The following is a 14,425-nucleotide window of genomic DNA, read 5'->3' as shown; positions in this document are numbered from 1 at the left end:
TGCCTTTCTTTTCAACCTCATTTTCTGTAATCTGTCTTCTCCCATTTTACAGTCTTTTTAAGGGATTCTTTTAAAATTAAAAAGGGGAAAAAAAGAAGGAAGAAAAACTGAATTACCAACTACTTATAGCTTCTGAGACAGACCATATTCTCTCGTACTTCGACGTGGTGGCTTCGTTGTTCCCACTGCCTGGAGAGCCCTTGCCATCCTTGTAGCTGATCTTCAAGGCCCACCCAGCTCAGGGATCTCCTCCTCCAGGTTGGACTGAGTACCCCTCTGAGATCCTATTACATGCCTGTATTATTACCCGCCACATTATATTGAAATTTATCTCCTATATTAAATTGAAAGTTCTTTGGAGGCAGAAATCATGTGTTGTTTGTCCTTGAACCCCAGTGTCTATCTTGTATAGTACCTGGCACCCAGTAGGAGCTCAGTAAATACTTTTTGAATGATTCATGCATGTACTCTTTCCATGCTTCCATGCTGTTGGTGCACAGAGAATACAGGGAAGGAAGGAATATTTCCTATGGGGAATGGGAACATAACGGGAATAGGGAGAGTCAAGGAAAGCTTCACAGAAGAGGTTACATTTGAATCGAGCCTTGAAAGATGACTAGGATTTCATCTAGCAGAGAGGGGTGCAGGAATGGGCTCATATGTGCTTCAGGCTCATGACCTTGGCCTCATGTATTATATTCTAGCTGGAAGTGCTTGGTCTAGTAGGGAAAGTCTGATTATGGAATGAATAAAGCACAAAACTAAGATTTCACAGCCATGAATTGCTCCCTGATAGCATATCCAGGATTCTCATTTTCCCTCAGTGCAGTGAGATTGGCATTTCACATATTAGGTTGCCGTATCTTAGGAAATGTGGGCACAGCCAGCCAGCCAGCACTTCTGAATCAGTATTCTGACCACCTAGGAAAAGGGGACCCCTTCTTGGGTCATTAAGATTTGTTATGGGACTTCCCTGGTGGTCCAGTGGCTAAGACTCCACACTCCCAGGGCAGGGGGCCCAGGTTCTATCCCTGGTCAGGGAACTAGATCCCACATGTTGCAACTAAAGATTCCACATGCCACAACTAAAAAAAGATCCCACATGCCACAAGACCCAGCGCAGCCAAATAAAATAAATAAATAAAAATTTAAAAAGATATGATATTGGGTTTTCTGAGTACAGTGGGTCTATGCCATTGGGGGGCTCCAAGACTCCCACTCAAATTCAAACGAGCAGCTTCATATTTTGAAAAATCAGTTTTACTTGTTCCATTTCCACATAAGATTTCATTTGAAAAACTGTACTGCTAAGAGAAAAAAAAAAAGTTGAAGACTGCTTCTGGAATCTTGCAAAATGGGGTAGATGTCTATTATGAATGTCCTGATGTGGTAGTGGATCTATCTTGGTAATCTGAATAAGTGAAATTATTAATTAATTAATAAGTGAAATTATCACCTGCCAATGCAGGGAATGTGGGTTCAATCCCTGGTCCGGGAAGATCCCACATTCCACAGAGCAGCTGAGCCCGTGCACCACAACTACTGAGCCTGCACTCTAGAGACTGCAAGCCACAACTACTGAGCCCGTGTGCCACAGCTACTGAAGCCCGCATGCCTAGAGCCCGTGCTCTGCAACAAGAGAAGCCACTACAATGAGAAGCCCGTGCACTGCAACGAAGAGTAGCCCGCCTGCTCACTGCAACTAGAGAAAGCCCGCGTGCAGCAAATGAAGACCCAACGCGGCCAAAAAAAAAAAAAAGTCATCTGATATGGTTGAGCAATATAAGGAGGAGTCTCATTATAACAATTTACAGGGACTTCCCTGGTGGCGCAGTGGTTAAGAATCCGTCTGCCAATGCAGGGGACACAGGTTCGAGCCCCGGTCCAGGATGATCCCACATGCCACGGAGCAACTAAGCCTGTGCACCACAACTACTGAGCCTGCACTATAGAACCCACGAGCCACAACTACTGAAGCCTGTGTGCCTGGAGCCTGTGCTCTGCAACAAGAGAATCCACCACAATGTAGAGGCCCGTGCACTGCACTGCAACGAAGAATAGCCCCCACTTGCCGCAACTAGAGAAAACCTGCATGCAGCAACGAAGACCCAACACAGCCAAAAATAAATAAATTAATTTAGAAAAAGAGTTTACATTTTTGGCTCGTTTAATCCTGTGACAACTTGGTGAGATAGATATAGTTGTCCCCATTTCGTAGATGAGGAAACTGAGGCTGGGAGAATTTGACTTGCTGAAAAGTACACAGGTGTAGGTAGAAAGAACTGCGACTTAAATTCAGACTTTCTGGTTTGAAGTCTACTGCTTCTTCCATGTATCATCTTGCGGTTCTAAGTATACCTAGGGCCTGACATGACGTAACGTGACAGTGGGGAAGCCTTCACTCCACCTCACTCCCCCTTCAAATAGCATTCTCAATGTTACCATTTTTATATGGTGGGGTTCTTTGTATGATTTCATCTTAAACCATTGTGCCACACTGATTTCTACTCCCACTATCACTGCCCCCTTCACTGAGGAGCAGGAAATCCTGCGTACTCTCACGGTGACCTAAGGGTAAATTGACTTGGGGTTTTCTTTTCCTCCAGAACAGCTGGATGGTTAACATATTTTTGAGCCTGGTTTATTTTCCATGCTTAATGTGTGTTTCTGTTTCTCTGTTATATAGTCTTCTGATCACAGTTATTCGTTACCTAGGCAAGCATGATACAGTATGGTTTTTGGTTTTGGGGTTTTTTTTTGAGATATGGTTGATTTACAATATTATGTAAGTGTCAGGTGTACAACGTAGTGGTTCAGAATTTTTAAAGGTTATTCTCCATTTATAGTTATTATAAAATATTGGCTGTATTCTCTATGCTGTACAATATATCCTTGTAGCCTGTTTATTTTATACACAGTAGTTTGTACCTCTTAATCCCCTACCCTGTCTTGCCCCCCTCCCCCCTTCCCTCTCCCCACTGGTAACCCCTAGTTTGTTCTCTATATCTGTGAGTCAGTACAGTATGGTTCTTATACGACTTAGCCATATTATCAGGGATCAGATTGGATTCTCAACCTGCCCTGTAGAAGTGCAGCTTGTTAGCCAATTTCAGTCCTTTGAGCTCAGGAGCTTCCCATGGTTGTTTAGATCACAAAACCATTCAGTATGCAAAGACTTGCTTCTTCCTTGATTAGAAACTCTTTATTGACTAAATTTACCAGCAATTCAAAATATGCTGTTGATTGGTCTTATCCTTACCTTCCAGGTTACATTGAGTGAGCTGCATTTCACCCTGAAGGTGCAGTTTTGGCCTTTTGATCTAATTTTTTCCCCTCAAGTATGGACTAAGAATAAATGTAGTTTAGAAACTAAAGTAAGAGCCTACTCTAAATAGTTCTCAAGGAAATGATCTTTTGGTTGGGCACAGTAACTTATGCCTGCCTTCACCTTGCAAGTAACAAACTCGGATGGTGTATTTATTCGTATGCACCACTTTCCATTCTAGCAAGAATGTGCTTTGTGGCTTGGAATGACAATATGGAGGTAGTGTCAGATTGCTTTTATGTTTCTTTGGCTGCAAATTCTCCTTGCATTCCAGGGTTGAAAGTACGGAACTCTTTTCTTTTTCTAAAAAACAAGACATTGTGGAATGAGACCACTGGTATGTTGTTTTTCAGGGAGAGCTTGAATGTTTCAGCTTTCTACTTGTTCCCTGAGATGTAGATTTGAAGGATTATAACCTAAAGCAAAGACTTTCAAAGTTGTAGGTCATAAAACATAAAATAACCTTTTCACCTCTTAGAAGAAGTTATGTCTCTATTATGAGTTGTTAGTAAGTTCAGGGCCCCTCAAAGATACCACATCTCATCATGGTTGTTCAGCGTACTTTTGGGGCTCCACTGAGGATGTGATTTCTTATTTTTCATGTTAACTGTAAACACATAGAAGGTCCTTCTAACTCCCAATCTGTTTTCCAGAAGCACTTTTACAAGGTGCTTTTACAGAGCAGCAAAGGGCTAAGGGCTATAGGCAAATGTATAGACATTCTCTCCGCTCTTCTAGGATTAGTTTTTTGGATAACACCTTTTGATTTTATTCATCCTGTTTTGAGTTTCATGTCAGTTTATTTTGCCAAGAAGACTCTTAGTTATAGAGCACGTGCAGGCTGCCCAGGCTCTGGAGGGTATGTCTCTGTCTCCAGGAGCAAGCTCTGCACGTAGCCTGAACCATCTTAGAGGGGTGGGTGGGTGTGTTTGAGAGGTGGGAAATATAGTCTTTAGTAGCCAGTTTTTCTGACCATGTATGTCACTTTTAGGCACTAGTGACTTGGTTTCTTTGCTCTCTCAGGTAAATATGCCGAGGACATTTTTGGAGAGCTCTTCACTCAGGCAAATACTTTTGCCTCTCGAGTAAGCTCCCTTGCTGAGAGGGTCGACCGCCTACAAGTTAAAGTCACTCAGCTGGATCCCAAGGAAGAAGAAGGTAAGGAAGCTGAGCTCAGCATTTGCGGGCTCTGCTGAGCAGTTGCTTAGGATTTTTTTTTTCCTGATTTATAAAAAAGTGAGGGGAGAAATCACAGAGACCTATGGAGTTCTGCTTTGAAACGACACAAGCCTGGGTGATGTAAAGAAACCTTTTAATCTGTACCACACCTCCACACACTCCCTTTCTCCCGTTCCCCCAATCCCCTCTTTCTCAAATTCCCCTTCCCCCCAATCATATTTTGCTACCATAAAAGTACTTGGAAGATTCATTCCTCCTAAGGAGGGGCCTGCTAGATCTGGCCACATAGTAAACCTTTGTGTTGCCTCATTTTGTTCAGTCATGAAATGGCTGGGCTGCTGACAGCCTTGTGGGGCTTCCCCAGAGGGGGAGGAAAAAAAAAAAAACCTGGCTGCAGACAGCCGCAGCCAAGAAATGCAGCAGCTGAGGCCTCTCCGACTGGTGTGACTCAGTGTTTGCTCAAATAGCCTGTCATCCATTTTCTAATGCCTTCCATCTTCTTTCAGTGTCACTACAAGGAATCAACACCCGAAAGGCCTTCAGAAGCTCTACTGTTCAAGACCAGAAGCTTTTTGACAGAAACTCTCTCCCCATACCTGTCTTGGAAACATACAACACCTGTGATACTCCTCCACCTCTCAACAATCTGACCCCTTACAGGTAACCTGGCTAGCTTCTACCTTTTTCAGCCTGTGGTTAACAACACTAGATTGCCTTTTTATTTAAAGATGTTGTTTACATCAGAGGATTGTATCAAAAAGCATACTACTACCCCAGAGTTGCTTGTGGCAGCAGAAGCTAACGTTTACCATATAAACAGTTGCCACTTATTATTGTTTGGTTTCTTAAACTCATAGTGAATATAATATATATTGAAAGTTTGCTATAGCATTGCATGCTGCAGAGTTTACTTTCGTACAAGCCAGGTCCATCTTGGATCCCATCCAAGGAATTTAGTTATTATAGAACCAAAAGGACTTTGTTACAAGGCAGTCCTATAGCATGCATCCCAGGGGCGACATTCTAGCAAGGCTCCCACTTACTCTGAAACCACTAGATTACCAGATGTTTGGGCGTGTTAGTGGGGCCAGCCTTGTGGACTGGCTGCTCTGGGCCCTGAGGGTCCTTCCAGAGCTTAAGGAGTAATTGGCATTCTTCCAAATGAGTGTCGTTCACTTCGTTTTGAACATCCTTTCATCATTCCCCTCTGAAAGGACCTACAGTGCTGTGGCTGGACTTGAAAAAGGTAGTCTTATAGACAACTTAAAGCCCCTCCCCTCTAGTAGTCTCTAGTGTTATCGTGCAAAAAATTTCCAAGCGGGGGCAGAAAGCGAATATTTATCTTGCTCGCATCCATAAATATCTTTGGAACAGGTAAAAGTAATTACAGATAGCTGGAGGCAGATGTCTTCTGTGAGACATGGGTGTACTGCAAAGTAGAATATGTGTGTGAAATTCAAGGACGCCCACCTGATCCACAGAGCCAGGATAGGAGCATGGTCGCTTCTCACACAGATACAGAGGAAGTACATGGCATCTATCCTATTATTATTACTGTGTGAAATGATGTTTGCCCCTTGGCTCTCAAAGGGGCCAGCTAACATAGCAGGGCGTAGATTTGACTCTCTAGCCTGCATCATTTAGCCTAGTTGGATCTGAGCAGAGGAGTTGTAGGGCAGGAAAAGACTACACACCTGATAATATTGAAGGGACTATGGTAAGACAAGTTTATTTTTCAGTTAATGTAGGGTATTTTCCTTTATAACATTCTCCTCTCAGTTTTCTGGATTTAGCCTAACAGAAAAGAGTGGTGGTGTGGCTAACTCAGAACAAGATTTAATATAAAAATCATTAGTGCATGATTAGGAAATGGTTTCTGTGTGTTGTGATAGGCTTGGAAGTTAGGAAAGAATTACCTTTCCAGTTCTTTTTAGTTCAGAGTAGTGTTAAAATAAATATCCACCCCTAAGTGCATGCTTTCTGGAGAATGGGAGAGACTCAGCCATGCCAAAGTGCAGGATTCCAACCAGGGTCATTGAGTCTGGTAGATGCCTCTACATCGACACTCAGTAGCTCACTCTGTACCTCTTTCACAGCCACTAAGAGATGGTAATGAAATCTTGTGGTCATAAAACAGGTGGCCATCTTTTCTCACTGGGGCCCCCTTGTGGCTGGGGGGTGGGGGTGGATGCTGAGCTCTTCCGGAAGGGAGCAAGTAGGTGGAATGCTGTGGTTGTCTGTATTTACAGAATAACAGCTGCACACATATACACATTCATGTGTGTATGTGCATACATATGTACACATGTGAACCTGCACATGTGTGCACAGGTTTTGGGTGGATAGAAAGCCACTAATGCTTCCTAGAGAGACCTGGGCAATTGATGGTGGTAGGGAAACCAGTGACAGAAATCCCATCTAATGTGCCAAGATATCAGAATGTCCTCAGGGAGATGTCTGCGGCCATGGAGATCATTAGCCATAATCAGGATCCCTGCTGCTATAGCCCATTCTTGCCCTGACCATGCAAATTCCTCTACCAGGAATTGAAAGTAAGGCCAAGGTTCTTAAAAAGCCAGATAAGTAAAGAGGTGCCATGCCATTCAGGGGCTTTGGAACGCTGGTATGGGAGAGGAAATATGCAGTCGATTTGAATGACTTCTTGATTCCTCAGTGTAAAAACTGCTAACTGGTAGGTGTTTGGAATATTGGATTTGGTTGGGAGCTCATCTGTCTACTCACAGCTACTTGTCTTCATTTCTGTCCAAGGGACGATGGGAAAGAGGCACTCAAATTCTACACAGACCCTTCGTACTTCTTTGATCTTTGGAAGGAGAAGATGCTGCAGGACACCAAGGATATCATGAAAGAGAAGAGAAAGCATAGGGTGAGGGGAAAGGGGCCTCTGTTCTACACATCAGTAGGCACGACTGTGGAGGGGGGATAAAAAGGAAGCCAGTCTTATGTTAAGTAATCATTCTGAGTGGCTGCTTGCGTGGATGTCAGGTGAGACTCTTAAAAAAAAATGTGTCCACTCCAAGCACAACCAAGATGAAAGTATAAATCACACCAAAAATGTGTTTGTTCCTCCCGGTGCTATTAACAATTGAGTATATTCAGGCTGAGTTTTAGAAATTGACTTTTCTAGTCACCATTTATTTCTCTTGCAATTTGCACCTGACTCTGCTGGACACTCAAGCTAGGCTAGTTCCCTTCCCTGCCAGTTTTGCAGCTCATTTCTCAGAGATCAGCACAAGGCTCTACAGTGTTTGATTTGCAACAGGAGCGGCTTAACACCTTGACTACTGGTTGGGTGAGGCAGTGGGGGGGGCATAGGCCTGGTTTTGGTAGATGCTCCCCTCCCCTTAGGCTGCCAGTGATGTGTGTAAGCATACGACCTACCAGTTGCAACCTCACAATCCCATTAGCATGGCTGCCGGGAGGCCCAAGAGAGCGCCAGGGGCTAGTGCAGCTGCACAGGCTGAAGAATTCTTCATTGGTTGTTTTGGTTTGCTTTTTAACTATTTCCTTATATCTGTCCCAGATATCTACCGCTATCATTATTTCTCTTCTCTCTTGACTGACCTTTGTGGCATAACAAATAATAAATAGCTATTTACTAACTTCCTAACAATTAGAGCTGCTGAAAAACATGAATGAATTACCCAAAGAGGTAGTGGGTAGAGGTGTTTGAGTATGGGATTGAGGAAATGTGTTTGAGCCCAGGAGGTGGTTTGGATTAGATGACCTCTAGGTCACTCTAAACCCAGCAATTCTGTAAATTCTATAGTTACTGTATGTTGTCTAGGCAAATCTTCTCTTGGGTATATATCCATGAAGCTGGGTGGAATTTTAATGAAGAACTTTGGGAAATGTTTATTAAGGCTTTTCTGTTTCTTTTCATTGTAGAAAGAGAAGAAGGATAATCCAAATCGAGGAAATGTAAACCCACGTAAAATCAAGACACGCAAGGAAGAGTGGGAGAAAATGAAGATGGGTCAGGAATTTGTAGAATCCAAAGAAAAGCTGGGGCCTTCTGGGTAGGTGATGCTTCTCTCCTCTTGGTAGCATTCTTTGAAGGGGCTGGGCACCTGGGGGCAACAGTCTGACAGCTCTGGTGTGACACCTTTCATACCCCCTGAAGTCTTGCTATGTGGCTTAAATCAATACCACTGTTAATCAGCTACTTTAAAGTGCCTCCATCTGGTGATTAAAATTTGCTAAAAAAATCAAGAGACTTGGCAGTTTAAATGAGGTGACGAGAGTGGTCTGGAAAATAAAGCCTATGGCTTCTAGTGCCCTTGCTCTGCCAGACACTGGTATGTCTGAGGGACTCAAAGGAAAGACTAGAAAGGGAGAAAAGTGGCTTTGGGAGGCCTTTGCCTCCAGAGCATTGATTTGAAGGTTGTGGCTAAAGAGCTGGCATTTCATGGGAGTAGGGAGGGCCAGGTAGAGAATTTGTGCACATCACCAAAGCAACTTTTCAGCCAGCCTTTGTCAGTCTTGGGAGAGAGGCTGGCCAAGGGACTGAAAGCAGACCTCAGAGACAGTGTGGGAAAGGTCGTGCGGCCAATATTGAGGCTATATATTTCCGTGAAGAAATGGTAGATGTCAGTCTGACCCCATTTCCCAACACCAAATCACACTAGAGGTTTAAAAGGAAAAAAATGGTTTTAAAGCTTGGTTTGATGCTTATCCTGGTGTCCGACCTGTGTGACATTCAAAGCCAAGTCACCACAATTGCTTGGCATAAATGTCGCCCTGGTTTTTCCCCTAAATACCTTGCATCCTGGCTGTCAGAGAACCATGCCAGCCCATGCCGGGTGTCTAGGTATGATAAAAGGAAAGAGTTGAGTTGTTCTTGCTTTTAGGAATAATTCTACCATGAAAATCTTGACTTTTAGAAATCTTGACACTTCTGACACTTGTTCTTCCTAGATTAAGAGGTTTGTTTTAAAGAGTGATGAGGATGGTGAGAGGAAAAATGAGTCTTTCTTTCTACAGGGGAATCAGCCCTGAGGGTACCTCCATTATCTTCACCTCCCAATAAAAAGGGGCCATTTTGTTCCGTGGTCCCTCCTGTTCAGACAGGCCCTTGTTGTATGAAGGTTCAGTGACTCTCAGGGTAGAAGCATGTTCGGGATGCCGACCAACTCTGTGTGTGTGTGTGTGTGTGTGTGTGTGTGTGTGTGTGTGTGTGTATTGAGGTGGTGAAAATTAGGACTTTGGATCAGGCTTCATGGCTGCTCTACCTGGACATGCTTGTTGGTGAGCCTGTAAAGAGATATGCCAAGTCTATAGGGCTTCAGGCCTTGGGGATTTTCCACATCAGAGCATCATTTGACTCAGTTAGTTCCCTCCAACTCTGTTCTCCCTGGGGTCTGCTTTAGATGAGTTCCTTATAATCCAACAATGGTGGAAAGAAGCGGGAGGTGGAGCAGAACAGGCCACATTTTGTTAGCTGCTGCTTGGTATGTTCGTGCTTGTTTAGAAGTTTGTTGCTGTTCACCCAGAGCAAATTCACCCAAGGCCCAGTGCTATGAGGGACAGGTTTTCGTGAGGCAAGCCCTAGCACCCCACTTTAATCAGCAGCTCCTTTTGTTAGATAAGAGACCATGTCTAACTACCACACAGCAACTTGCATTTGTCCTCAGCTTGGTTTTGCAATCAGATGCCTCCTTGGCCTTTGAGCGCTCCAGAGGCTTGCCGACCTCAAAACCAGGCTGTGTGCCAGTCACGTGCTTGCAGCTCACTAGCCTTGGGGCTTGGCTTTGCCCTTTGCTGGAAGACAGACTTTGGGATTTGGGTCTGGGCTGCTCCTAACATGTGGGAGAGAATTTCAAAGAACTGCTGGGTTTGACAAGGCCATCATTGGGAAAGGAACAGCATGGTTTTGATAATCTGGGTTCAGTCCCATTTCTACAGACAATCCAACAGAAATATCTGGGAGAGGGTAGGGATAAATTGGGAGATTGGGATGGACATATACACACTACTATGTTATAACTAATAAGGACCTACTGTATAGCACAGGGAACTCTACTCAGTACTCTGTAATGACCTATATGGGAAAAGAATCTAAAAAAGAGTGGAGATATGTATATGTATAGCTGATTCACTTTGCTGTACACCTGAAACTAGCACAACATTGTAAATCAACTCTACTCCAATAAAAAATTTTTTTAAATAAATAAATTACAACTACAGCAAGTGGGGGAAAAAACAAAAGAAATATCTGTGAGGTTTTTTTGTTTGTTTAAATTTATTTATTTATTTATGGCCGCATTGGGTCTCTGTTGCTACGCGCAGGCTTTCTCTAGTTGGGGCGAGCGGGGGCTACTCTTCGTTGCAGTGCGCATGCTTCTCATTGTGGTGGCTTCTCTTGCTGTGGAGCACAGGCTCTAGACGCACGGGCTTCAGTAGTTGTGGCACGCAGGCTCAGTAGTTGTGGCTCACGGGCTTAGTTGCTCCACAGCATGTGGGATCTTCCCAGACCAGGGCTCGAACCCGTGTCCCCTGCATTGGCAGGCAGATTCTTAACCCCTGCGCCACCAGGGAAGTCCTGGGAGATATTTAACAATAGAATATTTAGTCCTAAAATAAAACTTCAGTACAATAGAAACTATATGAGAAATATACTAATTTTATTTCTCCCTAATAGCTTTTGTATCAAATGCATTTTTATGGGGTCTTTTAAGAAAACAAGAGAGTACCACTCAGACTTTAAATGACAGTTTTGGCATTGGGTTCATTGTCAGGTATCCACCCACCTTGGTGTACCAGAATGGCAGCGTTGGGTCTGTTGACAACGTGGATGCAAGCAACTACCCACCACCACCACAGTCAGACTCCACTTCTCCGCCTTCTCCTTCCTTCTCTGAGGACAGCTTGCCTCCCCCACCAGCAGAATTCAGGTAAACGGTGATACCTCTTCCATCTACTAGGGGTGGTTAAATGCTCAAGAACAAAGTAAGAGTTCTAAATCCAGGCCAGGACCACTAAAGTGACTCCAGACAAGTGTGTCTAGATAATAGAAATAATTAGTATTTATTAAGTGTTTGTAAAGTGCCAGGCATTATGCCAAACACTATATATGTTACTTAATCCCCACAAGAGTCCTCTTGAGATAGGTACCCATTTTACAGATGAGTAAACAGTGAAGCACAGAGAGGTCAATGAACTTACCTAAGATCTCACAGCCAGTAAGAGGCAGAGTCATGATTGGAAAGCAGGTCAGTCATGATTGGAAAGCAGGTCAGGCTTTCTTTCCAGAGCCTGTGTTCTTAACTACTAGCTACACCTGAGCAGATAGAAGTCACCAACTTATCTCTTGCTTTTTTTACTTGGCTCTGACTCAGCATGACATAAAGTGGTATAATCTCCTGCTGTACATAAAATATTGAACAGCCTCCTTCCCCAGTTATCTAGGAACGTAGAAGATAGTCACCCTTTTCTCCTGTCACCTCTGGTCCATTTCACTGTGGATAAAATCTCCAGAAAGAAGGAAACAAAAGAAAAAGAGATGAAACTTAGAATCTGACCATTTTGGTATTTGTCAGTGTCCCTGGCAGAGGTATATAGAGGAAGAGTTAGCAAGTAATGGCTGCAAGAGGAAGGGATCTGAGGAGTGTTAGATTTCAGTGTTTCCTCATAGTTACTTTTCTTTCTGATGCCTGACAAGTGAGAGCTTTGAAAAGTATGCTTGTCTCCTTGGACACCGTTTAATCAGAGATTGGGTATGTTGAAGACCCCTCAGATGGAGACCTAAAGCAGTGCTGTCACCCCCACCGCCCGCCCCATTCTTGGCGCTTGAAATCACTAATCCCAAGTCTCCTTCTGCCTCCCAAATCACTTCCTGCTTGTTGCCATGTCGGATGCAGCTAAGGCTCGAAGGTCTGTGGAAAATTCCAAGATGGATGCTTTTCTAAGGAGTAGCTATTAGTGTAGGGCAGATAAAAAGGTGGGAAAAGAATCCCTTCAGTCTCACACATGGCCTGAGACCTTGCAGCCTCAGTCAACTATGCCTGACCCAGGAGAGGTGCACCTTAATTCTCTCTCAACCTGGGTCAAGTCTGGCAGCACATTCATTTCCCGTCTCTGCTGATCCTCAGGCCCTCGGTCTCTCTCAAGTTTTTCCACATGAGCACTGAAGGTACATTCACCTAAATCTGTACCCCGCTCAGTTTCGGTCAGCTTGGCTTGGATTTCCTGCCCTCATAAGATCTGGTGAATGTTAATAGGCTGTGGAGCAGAGCCTGTGGATAGTGGTGTTTGAATTTTTATTCCAGTTCTTTCTTGCGTGCCTTCTTAGTCCTGGCTCCAAGATTGAACTGACCCTTCTTCTTAGAAGGGTGCCTTCCCTGGGAGAGCTGAAAAGTTTGAGGGGGACCTAAGAGAGGATCTTGGCCAGCCCTTACCTGTTGGAGAAATCCTAAGTCCACTTTTTTCAGGTAGTTTGTCTCAATTTCTGCTTATACTCCTCAGCTAATGGGATGCTCATTACCTTACAAGGGTGTCCATTCCATTGTTGGTCTGTTCTGACCATCCCCAGGTTCTTCTTTCTATTTGAGGCAAAATGAATTGATACTGTCAACCAAAATGAACCTAGGCTTATAGATAAACTTAACTAAAGGTGGAGGTTTGCATCCTGAGAGTGATGGTGGGTCTTTTTGCTTTGTCCTTTTAGCTACCCAGCAGACAGTAACCAAAGAGGGTCTGGCTTAGCTGGACCCAAAAGATCCAGTGTGGTCAGCCCAAGCCATCCACCACCAGCTCCTCCTCTGGGCTCTCCGCCAGGCCCCAAACCTGGGTTTGCTCCACCACCTGCCCCTCCGCCTCCACCTCCGATGATGAGCACTCCACCCCCACCACCGCTTGGAGGATTTGGGTCTCCAGGGACGCCACCACCACCTTCACCCCCATCTTTCCCACCTCACCCCGATTTTGCTGCCCCTCCACCTCCTCCCCCACCGCCAGCAGCTGACTACTCACCTCTGCCACCACCTCCCTTGTCCCAACCAGCAGGAGGAGCACCTCCGCCTCCCCCGCCGCCCCCTCCTCCGGGGCCCCCTCCTCCCCCTTTCAGTGGTGCAGATGGCCAGCCTGCTGCACCTTCACCACTTTCTGACACCACCAAGCCCAAGTCCTCCTTGCCTCCTGTGAGCGATGCCCGCAGCGACTTGCTTTCAGCCATCCGTCAAGGTAAAATCCCAATGGTGGGTCCGGGATCATGAAGCCTTGTCTTTCTGCAGCTGGAAGACTGATTGGAGGGTGGACAAGGGGTTCTGTGGCCTTCCAAGGGAATAGCTTTCATTGGGTGGGGAGAGATTAAGACCTCAGATCAGCGTGAAGAAAGGCTTCACTGTAAAAATACAGAGGTTTATATTTCTTTCCACCTTGGTTTAAAGTAAAGACTTCTTAACGTGGGATCTTTGAACTCCTTGGAAATTTATGCTTTGTGTATGTTTGCATCCATTTTGTGCCCCAGAGAAAAACAAGAATCACTGTCTTAGAAGGTACTTCCTCAGCTGGACTCACACACTCCTTGTCCTCCACTTTTTTGCCTTTCATATCCTTCCTCCCTACTCGCCCCCGCTTCCCACCCCCTTCCTTCTCCCCTTTTTCTCCTATCCCCTTCCCTTCCTTTCACCCTACCTTCCTCCCCTCCCTCATCATCATCTCACCATCATGGGGCATTTATTCTCTTTCTGTCAGAGGCCGGTTCTGGTCCCAAGGGACTGGAGTGGTTTCTTCTGTCTGATCCTCCAGGAACTGAAGGGTTGTCTAGTGGAGACACAACCTAAGGCAGCTGAGCTTCATGAAAATCAATGACTTGGGCAGACTGAGTGCCCACTAGGTGGGGATTGGCAGCCACTCCCCACTCAGTCTTGGGAGAAGTACCATCCTCACCAGCCTGAGAAA

The 14,425-nt window shown here is 44.8% G+C and overlaps 1 protein-coding gene across 4 annotated transcripts in view; it reads left to right on the top strand.

Annotated features, from left to right (window-relative positions):
* Nucleotides 1–14,425, top strand: part of WASF2 (WASP family member 2) — a 71,706-nt gene that overhangs the window by 53,382 nt on the left and 3,899 nt on the right. For all 4 annotated transcript variants that reach the window (XM_032607237.1, XM_032607240.1, XM_032607238.1 and 1 more), the window contains 6 exons: nucleotides 4,349–4,483; nucleotides 5,011–5,164; nucleotides 7,274–7,391; nucleotides 8,414–8,544; nucleotides 11,263–11,418; nucleotides 13,191–13,705. In XM_032607237.1, the coding sequence (XP_032463128.1) occupies nucleotides 4,349–4,483; nucleotides 5,011–5,164; nucleotides 7,274–7,391; nucleotides 8,414–8,544; nucleotides 11,263–11,418; nucleotides 13,191–13,705 (1,209 nt within the window). The remainder of the gene's footprint in view (nucleotides 1–4,348; nucleotides 4,484–5,010; nucleotides 5,165–7,273; nucleotides 7,392–8,413; nucleotides 8,545–11,262; nucleotides 11,419–13,190; nucleotides 13,706–14,425) is intronic.

Source organism: Phocoena sinus, chromosome 1 (genome assembly GCF_008692025.1).
Source record: "Phocoena sinus isolate mPhoSin1 chromosome 1, mPhoSin1.pri, whole genome shotgun sequence".
NCBI classification, from domain to species: Eukaryota; Metazoa; Chordata; class Mammalia; order Artiodactyla; family Phocoenidae; genus Phocoena; species Phocoena sinus.
This window is presented reverse-complemented; position numbering and strand designations above follow the sequence as displayed.